We start from the raw sequence: 13,260 nt of genomic DNA, 5'->3' as shown, positions 1-13,260 counted from the left end.
ACCACTACCCCATCGGTTCCTCGGCACTTGGTGCCATTTGCGTCCCCTGATTTTGGTGGGCCTTGACCTGACCAGGATCCCCGATCAGATATCTCGCCATCGCCGGTCCATAATCATTGCGTTGTCCCACGGGCCCTTAAATCTCCTGCTATATCTTTGGCCTGCGCCAGGAACCTCTCACTGCCCTACTTGCATCCGACTGTGATTGCGATCTCATTTCTCTTTCATTCGAATCTCCTTTCCGTCTTTGATCTCCGCGACCGATGCGGTAGGTCTGTCGAATAACCTTTCCCAATTCTTGACTTGCATAGTCCTGGCGATCGATATTCCTCGTCCCATCATGGCTACCAACGCGTCGGTCGTCTTTGACCTCCCCCCTCTTCCGACCTATACCTTGACTCCCCGCCCACCGGTTCTTGCTCCGATCCCCGACAATATCCTCGCTTTGATCTTACCCATCGTTGCTTACTGGGCCTTGTCCATGGTATATCACTTTATCGATGTCAACGATTACTTCCCTCAATACCGCCTACACACCCCCGCGGAGGTGTTGAAGCGAAACCGAGTCACGCGCTGGGAAGTAGTGAGAGATGTTCTGCTCCAGCAAGTAGTCCAGACAATCGCGGGCATGGCAGTGAGCTATTTGGATGAGCCCGAATGTCTGGGTAAAGAAGCATATGATGTGGCAGTTTGGGCTCGCCGTCTTCGCCTCATGCAAAGGGGCCTGCCTCACCTGCTGGCTCTCTTTGGTATTGATGCTATGGGTTTGGGGAAGAATTTGTCGCATAAGGGCTGGGGAATGCTTGGAGGCGCCATTGCAGGCGGGCATTACCCACAATTTACCCAGTCCCTTATTCTGGAGAGTGGCGCAGAAGCGGTGGTCCCTGCTTTCACCAACTGGGAACTTTCTACGGCTGGATTCATCTACTGGTTCTTCGTCCCCGCGTTGCAGTTCATCTGGGGCGTTTGCGTCGTCGATACCTGGCAGTACTTCCTGCACCGCGCGATGCATTTGAACCGGTGGCTTTATGGTAAGTCATAGTTTCTTCGAGTCATTCCGGCTTTGGGCAATCGATTGACAGTCTCCAGTGACCTTCCACTCCCGCCACCATCGCTTATACGTTCCCTATGCTTTCGGCGCTCTTTACAACCATCCCGTTGAAGGATTCCTTCTCGATACTGCTGGCACTGGCGTCGCATTCTTGACAGCCCGGATGTCGACTCGCCAGAGCATGTGGTTCTTCACCTTTTCCACCATCAAAACGGTTGACGATCACTGCGGCTATGCTTTCCCCTGGGATCCGCTGCAGCATTTCACATCCAACAATGCCGCTTACCATGATATTCACCACCAGAGCTGGGGAATCAAGACGAACTTTTCGCAGCCTTTCTTCACAATCTGGGATCGTTGGTTCGGTACTCAGTGGAAAGGCGATGTCAAATTACGTTACGAACGTTCCCGTGAATCTGCTCAGAAGCAGCTTGACAACGATGCTAGCTCCGCCACCAATTCGGGTGCTGATACTCCGGCATCCGGGAGTGTCACTCCTGCAGCTGTTCCCCAAGAAGGACCGGCAGAGTCCACTCGCTCTCGCCGCAGAAAGACCGTCACTCTTTCTCCTCATGTCGATGGTTTCCGAAGCGTGAACCACCCCGTCGCCAGCAGCGTCCTATAGTCAACTCTTTTTGCCTTCATAATTCGTTGTAATAATTTATTCGTCACCTTTTGTCTTCGCCGCCCAGCGGGGGTCTTTGGAGTTGCGGGACGTCTCCTACTTCCTACTTCGCTGTCTGTTCACTGCATTATTCTTTACGCTGTATTAATAGCCAGGTTGATGACAACCTGCTACGGACCTGTACAATGTCTTTTCACCCACCTACCTACTGTTCGGGTTATCTACTAATCGGGCATCCTGCATGACCACGGAGATTTGGAAATTGACGAGCACTTCCCTTCTGTTCATTCCACTCAATTTAAGTCTTTACTAAATAATCTGTATAAATTTCACTTCTACCACATTCTGATGGCTTACAGCAAACTGAGTAATCGCGGATTATGGGGTGCGCCTGAAATAACGTTATACGAACATGGAGCAAATTTCAGCAACTCGAGTGACACGATCATGACGACGTTCTGAACCTCAAGAAGTTCTGGGGCAGGCGGCTCCCATGCACAGGTGCAACATGTCTGGGCGCTGCAAACTTCACCGATTTCTTCCCTGGCGTATCAGGCATGAGTCGAGGGATTGCCGATCCATTGCTCTTGGCCTCCACCGGCAATCTGTCGCTACTTCTGCGAGCCTCCTCGATAATAGAAAGTATGGGTTCATCGTCACCGAGACGCGACCGAATATCAGTCGCTTGGTCTGTATTGGATGATCCAGTCGCAACTGTGGGCGGACAATACGTCGTGCTATTCAAGCTGTTGGCACCTACGACCGGAGGCTCTTGTGACCCAACACCGTTTAGGTTAGAATGGTAGCTGGGTGCAGGCGTCATGTCCGTTTCTTCGCCGTTGATGCTCGGGTTTTCCGATAGACAATCGCTGACTTCCGCTTCACTCACAAGACTAACACGATGATGGCTAGGTGCAGGCATTGGCACTTGCTCGTTGTCCGCATAGTCTGGGAGCTTCTCATGTTTAGCATCGACTGTGCGTTCCACGTCGCACTTGAATTCTCTAACCATGTCATTAGCAAGATCGTCCAGCTTTTCGGAGGGCTCGCCTTTAAGACGTGCCAACATCTCCAAGATTTCTTTTCGCTCTTTTTCCGCTTCCTCGGGCGTTTCTGCTTTCAACTGGATGGTTATACAATGGGATCTCTTCTTCTTCTTCCCTTTATAGCGCATTGGTCTTGGCCCCTTCATTTGTTTTCTCGCGAATTTGCGTGCTGCCTTTCGGGCTGCTCTGGCTCTGGCTGCCAATTCCATGCCATCTCGAAGCATATCAGGGGTAAATCCGGATGTACTGATGGCTACTTCAACGAACTTTTGAAGCTCAGGGTGTTTTTCAGACCTATCTTCTCTTGCGCGACTCAAAAGCGTGGCGTGAAGATTCTGCAGATCGGGAGCCTTAGTAACAACACGCGCAAGCATACACGCCTCGCAACGGTTCTCTTGGTAATACCTCGCATGGAAAGGAGGAAGGTCGTGCCTGCTTTTAGGACACCACCACATGCCGGCAATAGAATTAAGAGTGCGCAGCATCTCCTTGACATCGTCTTTGAGATACTCCAGGAACCAGTACAGCTCATCCAAGAACGATGTGACCTCTTTGACCAGTAATTCGAAGAGGCTGTGGATAATCCAGGGATTAAATCCCTTGTGCACCTCACAGAGGATGATCTTGGAGGGCCCGAAGAGCAATCGGAACAAGGCGTTTGCTTGCAGTTGCCATCGGAGATTCTGAATCCCATTTTTGATGTTCTTAGACGTTCTATAGCCTCGATACTGGCCCAGGTACGCGACTTTCGCACGATCCTTTTCGCTATCAATCAGGAGGATCTCGATGATCGAAGTCAGATCCCGCTGGTCGAGCTGAGTGACTGATAACGGATAGGTAATACGGTTGCGGCGCTCAACAAGTTTCCTGGGCATGATATCTGCCTGGTGAGACATTCGGTTGTAGCGATAATTGCGGTGGCACCGTACAATCGAGTCAAGCACGGTGGATGAGAATAAGAGATAATGGACTGCTAGAGAAACAGGGACACTGCCTCTCGAAACTGTGGAGGGGCTTATATACGCATTTTACACAATTATACAGGGAGCTTCTTATTTCGGAGAATGACATTGTCATAATGCACGTTGTTCGGCTTCAGCAACTTTCAACAGTCTGTGCTGTGCAACCTCGCACCTTAAAGCTTGTCCGCCACTTTGAACTCAAATTGCTGAATATATGACTGCTGGACGTGCGGCTGCGGGGTGGTCTCGATGCTGAAACCATCTCTTTGTACCACCAAACGAATGGCATGAGCAAACTTCCGTGCGCAGACGACCAACAGTAGTAGCACATAGCAGGGCTGTCACCGAGAGAAAGATGTCTTTTCCTCGGTATGTCCCGTTGTTTCTGGGGCGATGCATGGGCTTGGTACACTACATTGGGTGTCTTGGGATTCGTGACCTGCATGCTTCGTGTTACACTTTGTTCCACTTGAGATGTTGTTTAATGGGGGTTTGGGATCAAAGATTCCTTGAGTTTAGTGACTGACGCAGTGGATGACTCGACTTGGGGTGGGAATAGCCTCTCCATAATAAATAATATAGTGCCTTCGAACGAAAATAGTACATTTTTCTCTAACCAAACACAGTCAACCCAACTCACCATGGGACATACTCGAGTATATGTATTTATCCCAATCCATCTACCATCCACAAAATTCACGGAATTATCCCGCCTTGCCAAAATATACCTCCCTCCCTACAACGCACAAAATATCATAGTATCAACTAGCATCTACCCATGTCCTCCGCAACATCCCCCCTCCTCATCGAAATATACATTAATTTGATCTCAACTCCCCCATTTCCGATCAGCCATTGCCAGTACAACACATTCCAACTGTCGTGCCACGGCTGCAACTGGCCTGTGCCGCCCTGCAGCTTATCCATGTAACACAACACAACATCACCCACCCCCGTATCCTTACCCTGATTTGGTTAACTAGGACCCAAAAAAGTTTACTTTCTCCCCTCATGCATGAAGGGATGAGAACTAAGCGAAGTTTCACAAAGGCCTCTCCGTGCCATCGGAAGTATGCGGCTGAGTTGCTTGTCGTCGGAAGTTTACGCACGGAGGTGATGGTACTACCTAGATAATTCTGGATTTTTATTGTTGTGCTTGGTTAGGGGCGGTACTAGCCTTACTGTTGGCTTTTGCTGCTAGTAGGTTAGTTGATTGGTTTATGGGGTGGGGGTTTGGATAGGGCCTATTAGGTCTTGGTACTCGAATGTATGTGTGTGTGTGTGTGTGTGTGTGCAATGAAATATATTGGTGTAGTAGTACCTGCTACGTCTGGTTGAATGAAATAATAAACATGGTACAAGATTTTGACAGGTTGAAGTGTCAGAAGTTATATGCAACTCGCTTGTGCAAAATCAGGAATCGACCGCCTCAGCAGCCTTCAACGCAACCACAAACCTCGAAAGGAGTTCCTCCGTGTCTTCCACACCAACACTGACGCGGATCAAGTCTGGAGGTACCCCAAATCCACCTGCCCACTCCAACTCCCAGTAATGAGCCAGGAGAACATACGGTGAAGTCAAAGTGAAGTTAGTGCCCAGACTAGGTCCCTTTGCGGTCTCGATGCGATCGTAGAATGCGATTGCGTGTTCTTTCTTGTGAAAGAAGAAAGACAGCAGACCACCATATCCACCTTCTGGGGTTCGGCAGTCCTCGTAGAATTGCTTCGTTGGACTGTACTTGGGATAGTATACGTCTTTGACGAGAGGGTGGGACTTGAGCAGATCACAGATGGCTTCCGTGGTGTGGTTGATTTTCTTGATTCGGTTGATGAAGTCGCGGCTGTTGCGTTCCATGAAAATGATGTCTTCGGCCCAGTAGTTGGTGTTGTCTTTGTGGTCTGCTTCGTAGGCTTTCTTCAGGGAGTCGTAGTATCTTCCTTGAGGGTTTAGGATAGCGCTGCCGCCCATGACGTTGCAGTCTCCGGAGAAGATCTTGGTAAGGCTGCTGACGACCACGTCGGCGTAGGGGAGGACGTGGACGTTGATGGAAGTCCCGATTGTGTCGTCGACGACTACGGCGAAATCATAGGTGTCGGCTAGCTTTCTGATTCGTTTGAGGTCGGGACATTTCAGGAGAGGGTTTCCGGGAAATTCGCAGAATAGAGCTAGATATTTTTCACCGGCCTGGAGGCGGGCTTCCAGGTCATCCAGGTCTTCTGATGAACCGTGTCCGTAGAAGATGCATCCAGGGCCGAATTTTTGGAGGATCTTGAGAGTGTCCACGTATGGGAAGCCGAATGATATACTCTTTAGCTGGCCTCTAGACTGGAGTAGCATTCGGTGGGCGCTGAAGATAGCGTTCATTCCACAGGGGTAGAGATATACGTCGTCCTGGGTCGCTCCGTGGGAGTTAGAAGTTTGCTCGGGGGTTTTCGGTTCGGCGAGATTCACTTCTCCTGTCAAGGAGCCAGCAATGCGTCGACGGAGGGAGATCTTGGCGTTATCAATAAAAGATAAATCAAGATTCCGACCGAATCGATCCTCGAGGAACTGCGTGCTTTCCTGAATCAATGCTGCATCCTTGACTCTTTCTGGGCTGACCTTTTTGTCTGTTGGGGCGGAAGTAAGGTCAATAGAACCTCGCTGGTATCGCCTGGGACCCCTTTTCTGAGGGATCACAGGTTGCGGCGTTACCGCAGGCACGAGCTTGCCGTCCACAAAGAGTGAGTGGCAAAACTCAGCACGTCTGCTTGAGATTCCGTCACCAGAGTGTTGCCAATACTGCTTCGCTACTGGGAAGAGGTCGCTGTGATAGATCACAGCGGATATCGAGGGGGAAATCTTCAATATGATTTCTGAAGACTCTTTCCCCTTATCAAGGGTTAGATCAATCACCTCGACATCTTTGGTGAGATTGGGCTCTCCTTTTTCCTTGACAAAGTCGCGACATCTTTGGGCACATGCTGGGGACGGAAATAACATGGCCTTTTGGTTTGGGCTACCATATCTGGCAATGATAGCATCTGCCAACGCACAAATAGATTTATGAATGAAAAATCTGGCCGTGACATTAGTTTCCATGATTCGAGCGTAAATGCATACAGGTTGAACAGTACCGTGGATAGCCTGTTGTCATTTTGTCCACGACTCGTCTATCGCCTTCCTCATAACCTACATTGTCCGCCCATGTTGGCAGGGACACGCTCACGGCCTGTGGAAGTGTAAGTGTTGTTGACTGACAGGCTTGAATGCGGACGTCGCATGAACGGATGTAGCTTACATGGGAGGTGAGCGATGGAATAGAGTCACCAAGCTCTATCACCGACATTCTGATATTAATCTTAATGATTGGACGATATTATTCATGCAAATGGAATGATACTATGGGTTGAGCTATGGTAAGTCGATGTAGTTGACTAATGAATTATCCGTGCGTTGAATTTTGAGTCATAGGGCGGAAATGGCCGGAAAGGGACTAGGATTGCGGGAAGCCGCAGCAAGACTTGCTTTTCCTATTTAGGAAACTCGATTATAGGCAAAAGGATGTCCAAGATGGGTGTTATTTCTTTCTTTTAGAGAATAGTTGTTTTAAATCAAGATACATCAAAAGTATCCGAAACTGTTGGGCGACTCAATGCGGGGTAGGCGGCTCCGCCTGTTCACCGGTAATCGCGCATTAACATTCCTTAGTATGGGAAGAACTTCCTCGACACCGTGAATGTAAGGCATCAAGGGCAGCAGCTTGATAGATGCCCTAATCCTCATGATATTCTATAAGGGCCTTCAAAGTCTTACAGCCTGGTTGCTCTATAATTTGATAAGGTGTGCTAAGCCTCTTGACATCCGAGGAATCGTGCATCGGCCGTCTTCCCTATCGTTATCAGGCGGTGGCTATCGTGGATGACACGCTAAGCGATGAGAGTGGGGGGTTTAGTGCTGATCCCACAGCCAGTGAGAGAGGGGATGATGTGATATGTGCCGAAGCTTGTCAATGGATCCTGCGTTGATGACGGAATATGCCGCTCAATAGTTCCAGATCGATGAGAAAGCATTGTACTTGCCTTGATACCTTCTGTGTTCATGGCAGGGAGAATGGAACGGACACAGATTGATAATGAAAAGAATGACTGCCTCAGGCGGCCATCCTGACTCAGCTGGATGTTATCAGATGGATTTTCCTCGAGGCGATCCAAGGATCGATCCGGGGCAGAATTCGTCCGGATCCAAAGATTGAAGGTCCACCGCTATCGGCAATATGACCGTCAAATTATTCCCTGCTCTTAACACCGCTTCCTCCGGCTGCTCCAATTTCCCGGCCCCTCGCTTGCACCTCCGGCTACTGTGCAGCCTCTCATTACCGGAGTCTTTAAGACAATGGGTAGTGTCCTTTCGACCCGTGCTCTATAACTGCCTTCCACCACCCTCGCCAATCTCCAATGCTGTCGGGCAGTTTCCAGAGAGCTCTCACTTGGTTATGACGAAAGCGCCAACTGCCCATGAGTGAGCTTGTCTGCCCGTTGCAGACTACAATTTGACCGATGGAGCATCTTGCGGCCATCGTGCCCGCGGCCGTGGTGCCTCTAGCAATCCAAGGCGGGGCTGGCGAGATTGCTTATACTCCGAACCCTGGTCTGGTGCAGAGGTGGGTTTATTCCAGCAAGATCGTGGGCAATGGCATCACTGACTTGCAGCTGCTCTAGGGAATTATGGCAATATCGGACTCGGAAGGCGTCCGCCTTTGTTGGATCCGGCAACCTGCACCTGGCGGCGATACTAGCATCATGGACTGTGATATTTTTGTCGATAAGTCTGCGCTACATCCGTTCCTACCGGAAGAAATCACGATCGCCGAAGACTACCCCGCATGGTCAGTCCGAAATTGTGGTATCTCTGCCGTTCGCGTTCGCACACCTGGCTGTCGCTATTGCGGCCTGTTGCCTCACCTGGGTCGACATACAGAATGGGGAGAGTTGGAAACGGTCCGCCCTTTTGACCTACGTGGTATTGCTTGGTATCGGCCGGCTCTGCAGCAAGAGCTATGACTACCGACGTCATATGTATTGGCATATGAATGCAATGGTGACAACGGCTCTCATTCTGGCCGTGGTGCAGGATATAGTACCCATGATGGTGATCGGAGCTACCTATAGGCCAACCCCTATTGGAGTTGCTATTGTGGCCTGTTTGGCGGCGGCTGTGGCAATTGCAGCGGCTACGCCACGTCCACGACGCTCGGTTGTTCATGACGCAGAGACGGACGATCTAGTGGTTGAAGAGAAGGCTTCTCCAGAAGAGACATGCTCTCTCTTTTCCTACTACTGCTCGTATGAGTGGATCACCCATGTGATCCTGCGAGGCTGTCAGAGGGATCTGACTTTGGATGATCTACCCCCACTGCCGTCATACGACGAGCCATTGAAGTGGCTAGCAAAGATCAAGAAGCAGCGGCTCAAAGGCGGCAAGACCTTCCGCACGTTATGTCGCATGCTGAAGACGGAAATCAAAACCATGATGTTCTGGGCGGCCCTTACGGCGGTGGTGGACTTTCTTGCGCCATACTCTATGCTGCGGTTATTAGCCTATCTGGAGAACCCCAGTAGTGCAGTGCTCCATCCTGCATTGTGGATCGCACTACTATTTGCTGGTCCGGCGACACGCTCGCTCTGCTACCAACAGTATATCTTCACGGCAACCCGACTACTGGTTCGGGTGAATGTATCACTCGTCCAGGAGCTCTATCAGACTGCGATGCGCTCGTACATCTACGACGACTCTGTGGGCCACTCTTCAGGGAAGCATGCGAAGTCGAAGCACCGGGCCGAGTCCAAGGGTGCCTCCAAGTCGAGCCAGGCCAATCTGACTAGCTTGATGTCTTACGATGTTGACGCTATCTACAACTCCCGTGATATTTTCTATATAGCCACCGCAGGCCCGATCTCGACTACCTTGGCTCTGGTGTTTCTGTATCAGATGCTAGGATGGCCGTCGCTGTTTGGTGTTCTCATGCTGCTGTGTTTGTCTCCGCTGCCTGCCCTGGCTTCGCGGAAAGTCTCCCGCATCCAACGCACTGTTATGCAGGCTACGGATGCTCGGCTGTCCAAGATCTCCGAGTACTTGGGGTCCATCCGCACGTTGAAGTACTTTGGGTGGGAGCATGCTGCGATGAACAACATCAACGACGTTCGCCGTGTAGAGCAGCGCCATCTGTGGAGACGCAGCGTTTTTGTGGCTCTTATCTCCATGGGCGGCGAGCTGCTGCCGCTCCTTAGTCTTCTCGTCATGTTTTCTGTTTATATATTGTTCACTGATCTTCCTTTGAGGGCACCTGTCGCCTTTACTTCATTGTCTATCATGGAAACGCTGCGCGTTCAGTTCATCTGGTTGTCCAATATCAGCCGCTATACCGCGCAAGGATCAGAGTCGCTGCGTCGTGTCGACCACTTTTTTGACACTGCTAGTGAAATCAAGCGGCATCCAGATGGCCCGTTAGAGTTTAAGGATGCCACCTTTCGCCGCACCCCAATTGCCGCCTTCAGGCTGCAGGATATCACCCTCCGCTTCAAGTCTAACGCCCTCAATGTGGTGACGGGCCCAACCGGCTGCGGGAAGACGTCGCTTCTCCTGTCCTTCCTGGGAGAGACAGTCTTGGAATCTGGAACTGCTACTTGCCCGCGCGATGTAGCATACGTTCCACAGGCACCTTGGTTGCAGAACGATACGATCCGTCAGAACATCGTTTTCTATAGCCCATTCGATGAAGCCCGCTATGCCATGGCCATCGAAGCCAGTGGTCTAACCCAAGACCTGCAACAGCTTCCGGCAGGTGACCTCACCATGGTAGGAGAGCGAGGAACCTCGCTTTCCGGCGGTCAGAAGCAGCGAGTATCTTTGGCAAGGGCACTGTATTCGCCGTCGAACACGCTGCTATTTGATGACATCTTCTCCGCACTCGACACCCATACAACCAGTCTTGTCTATGAGAAGTGTTTCCGCAGCGGTCTACTCAAGGACCGCACGGTCGTTTTAATCACCCACTACCCAGCCGCCTTGCAGGATGCCGACTTGGTGATCCGGTTGGAGCATGGTAGGATTGTCCCCGCTCGGGCTATCTCCAAGACTACACTATCTCTCATGTCCTCCCGATGCACCACACCCGGCACTGATACAGACTCTTCGGTGTCGGAGAGCAATGTGCGCGTGGCAGACGAAGCCCTGGAATCCCCGTCGGAGCCCCCACCCATTGCTGCTGGGGGAAAGCAACCGCCCGCGGAAGAACGCATAGCTAAGGAGACCTCTGCTACGGGACGAGTGCCTCGCACGCTAGGTAAGAATCTGATGACTTAGATGGCTTTGGGCATTGCTAACAGATCAGCGCTTCGTTATATGATGCTATTCGGTGGCGCTTCCTATGTCCCGCTAGTCGTGATTGCAACCATCTCCGTGCAATTTGCCTACTTCGCCATCACGTACTGGCTATCTATCTGGACCGGGGCGTACGACAAATACGAGCACCCCAATACGTTGTTCTACCTCGGGATATACGCAGCGTGCATCATCACCTTCTTGACCTTGCAGTTATGCAACAATCTTATTTATCAGTATGGCAGCTGGGTGGCTGCTAAGAAGACGCACCACCGGCTGGTGACGGCCGTGCTATCTGCACCGATTGCCTGGTTCGATCAGAATCCGATCGGGCGTGCCATCAACCGGTTCGGAAATGACACACGGTCTCTGGACACAGTTCTTGTTGAGTGGCTGCGGATGTCAATCGAGAATACCCTACGCTTTCTGCTTCGAATTGCCAGTGTCGCTTCCATCATGCCTATCTTTGCTCTCCCGGCAGCCGTTATTTGCGCTGCAGGGTTCGTCATCGGAGAGATGTACACACGTGCTCAAGTATCGATCAAGCGGCTGACCTCTATCAATTACTCCCCTGTTTTCTCGCACTTTACCGACTCGTTGTCAGGACTGAGCGTGATCCGAGCTCGGCACGGTATGGACCAGGTGTTCCAGAATCTGCTGGCCGAGAAGTTGGCAGTCCACGCCCGCTCCTCCGAGGCACAATACAACTGCAACCGCTGGGTTTCAGTCCGGACGGACTTTTGCGCCGCGTCTGTAGCAGCCGCAGCCGGCTGCGTAGCATACTTTTGGTCCGGATCAGCAGGTCTGGTGGGATTCTCTCTGACGAACGCCATCGGCCTCAGCCAGACGATTCTGACGCTAGTCCGGACGCTCAATGAGCTCGAAGTGGAGTTGAACTCCTTCCAACGCATGACAGAATACGGCGACATCGAGCCAGAGGAGAAACTAGAAACAGAAGAGCAACGCAAAGCCGACGCTCTACCAGCCAGCTGGCCAACCTCCGGCCGCGTCGAATTCAACAACGTCACTGCCCGCTACCAACCCGACGGGCCCGACGTACTCCGCAAAGTATCCTTCGTCGCGTACCCAGGCGAGCGCGTCGGCATCGTCGGCCGGACCGGCAGCGGCAAGTCAACCCTGGGGCTATCACTGCTCCGCTTCGTCGATATCGTCGACGGCAGCGTAACCATTGATGGAGTCAACATTGACCAGATCCGCCTAAACCGGCTGCGCACCAACGTGACGCTGATTCCCCAAGAGCCGGTGCTCTTCTCTGGCGACGTGCAGTCCAATCTCGACCCGTTTGGGGAGTCCAGCGAGACCGAGCTGCGCGCGGCGCTATCGGCGTGCACGACGGTCCATGTCCCTGGCGAGGGCGAGGGTGAGAGCCGGACAATGCGGCCGCTGGCGCTGGACACGCCGGTTGCTGCGAACGGAGAGAACTTCAGCCAGGGTCAGCGACAGGTTCTGAGCCTGGCGCGGGCTATGTGTCGGCGATCAAAAGTGGTGTTGCTGGATGAGGCGACGGCGTCGGTGGATCACGAAACAGACTCGCATATGCAAAAGGTATTGCGGACGATGTTTGCCGATTGCACGATCATAGCAATTGCGCATCGATTGCGGACGATCATGGACTATGATCGAGTATTGGTGATGGCGGATGGGGAGATTATCGAGTGCGTCAATGGCACACCCTTTATCATCATTTTGATTTACGAACGAAGCTAATTGAATATCAACAGGAATGATTCACCGGCGCGACTGGTCGCGAAAAAGGGCGTATTTTGGGAAATGGTGCGGAATACGGGCGAGTACGAGGAACTGATCGAGATGATGGAGAGTAAATAGTGCATAGTTGTATATGATTAGTATGAATATGGCATCAATGATTTATGATATAGACAGGATTTCTTGAATGCATCTGTTGACGATCTCTTATAGCATATTTGCGAGTGCTTCATCATAAGACGATATGGCCGAGCGGTCTAAGGCGATAGACTAGAAATCTATTCTCTTCGGAGGCGTCGGTTCAAATCCGACTGTCGTCGTTTTTGTTTTTCAAATTATTTTTAGCTCTGGGAAAGGGGTTCAGTTGTGTGCAGTAATTGCTACAACTGCTGTTTTGTGAGTTGAGTTGTTTTTGTTGTGGTGGTGGTCGATGAAGAGTTGATGCCTCTACACCGATTGCACTGTTAGGAAGATACCAACATGTCC

General features: G+C 51.4%; 4 protein-coding genes and 1 non-coding gene across 5 annotated transcripts; 3 read left to right on the top strand and 2 right to left on the bottom strand.

The window, feature by feature from the left end:
- Positions 1 to 154: 154 nt before the first annotated feature.
- sur2 (sphingosine hydroxylase) lies at positions 155 to 1,899 on the top strand. The gene is made up of 2 exons (XM_025713264.1): positions 155 to 1,031; positions 1,090 to 1,899. Exons 1-2 carry the CDS (start codon positions 341 to 343, stop codon positions 1,674 to 1,676), a joined length of 1,278 nt encoding a protein of 425 aa, XP_025568171.1. The 5' UTR covers positions 155 to 340; the 3' UTR covers positions 1,677 to 1,899.
- Positions 1,900 to 2,121: 222 nt separating this feature from the next.
- BO88DRAFT_328646 (uncharacterized protein) lies at positions 2,122 to 3,597 on the bottom strand (the record flags this gene model as incomplete). The annotated part of the gene is made up of 1 exon (XM_025702565.1): positions 2,122 to 3,597. One exon carries the CDS (start codon positions 3,595 to 3,597, stop codon positions 2,122 to 2,124), a length of 1,476 nt encoding a protein of 491 aa, XP_025568170.1.
- A 1,378-nt stretch (positions 3,598 to 4,975) lies between these two features.
- Positions 4,976 to 7,088, bottom strand: BO88DRAFT_483443 (PLP-dependent transferase). The gene is made up of 3 exons (XM_025712225.1): positions 6,965 to 7,088; positions 6,801 to 6,895; positions 4,976 to 6,742 (listed from the first exon to the last, which is right to left on the bottom strand). Exons 1-3 carry the CDS (start codon positions 7,010 to 7,012, stop codon positions 5,098 to 5,100), a joined length of 1,788 nt encoding a protein of 595 aa, XP_025568169.1. The 5' UTR covers positions 7,013 to 7,088; the 3' UTR covers positions 4,976 to 5,097.
- Positions 7,089 to 7,777: 689 nt separating this feature from the next.
- BO88DRAFT_354602 (putative ABC multidrug transporter) lies at positions 7,778 to 12,949 on the top strand. Its single transcript, XM_025703680.1, has 4 exons — positions 7,778 to 8,326; positions 8,385 to 11,008; positions 11,057 to 12,722; positions 12,789 to 12,949. The coding sequence occupies exons 1-4, from the start codon at positions 8,223 to 8,225 to the stop codon at positions 12,892 to 12,894; spliced, it is 4,500 nt and encodes a 1,499-aa protein (XP_025568168.1). The 5' UTR covers positions 7,778 to 8,222; the 3' UTR covers positions 12,895 to 12,949.
- Positions 12,950 to 13,012: 63 nt separating this feature from the next.
- Positions 13,013 to 13,094, top strand: BO88DRAFT_t32. The gene has a single exon. It is a non-coding gene; the product is annotated as a tRNA-Ser (tRNA).
- Positions 13,095 to 13,260: the final 166 nt, after the last annotated feature.

The sequence above is a fragment of the Aspergillus vadensis genome, assembly GCF_003184925.1.
Source record: "Aspergillus vadensis CBS 113365 unplaced genomic scaffold BO88scaffold_1, whole genome shotgun sequence".
NCBI lineage: Eukaryota > Fungi > Ascomycota > Eurotiomycetes > Eurotiales > Aspergillaceae > Aspergillus > Aspergillus vadensis.
The sequence above is the reverse complement of the archived record's forward strand: the minus strand, read 5'-3'. Positions and strand labels throughout refer to the sequence as shown.

Bases quoted from the DNA above. Each gene is read 5' to 3' on its own strand.
- BO88DRAFT_483443 (XM_025712225.1), bottom strand. From the start codon at position 7,012: ATGTCGGTGATAGAGCTTGGTGACTCTATTCCATCGCTCACCTCCCAT. The intron at 6,896-6,964 runs GTAAGCTACATC...ACACTTCCACAG, and splicing joins TTCCATCGCTCACCTCCCAT to GCCGTGAGCGTGTCCCTGCC. The intron at 6,743-6,800 runs GTACTGTTCAAC...TGTCACGGCCAG, and splicing joins ATGACAACAGGCTATCCACG to ATTTTTCATTCATAAATCTA.
- BO88DRAFT_354602 (XM_025703680.1), top strand. From the start codon at position 8,223: ATGGAGCATCTTGCGGCCATCGTGCCCGCGGCCGTGGTGCCTCTAGCA. The intron at 8,327-8,384 runs GTGGGTTTATTC...CAGCTGCTCTAG, and splicing joins AACCCTGGTCTGGTGCAGAG to GGAATTATGGCAATATCGGA. The intron at 12,723-12,788 runs GTGCGTCAATGG...GAATATCAACAG, and splicing joins GCGGATGGGGAGATTATCGA to GAATGATTCACCGGCGCGAC.
- sur2 (XM_025713264.1), top strand. From the start codon at position 341: ATGGCTACCAACGCGTCGGTCGTCTTTGACCTCCCCCCTCTTCCGACC. The intron at 1,032-1,089 runs GTAAGTCATAGT...GACAGTCTCCAG, and splicing joins TTTGAACCGGTGGCTTTATG to TGACCTTCCACTCCCGCCAC.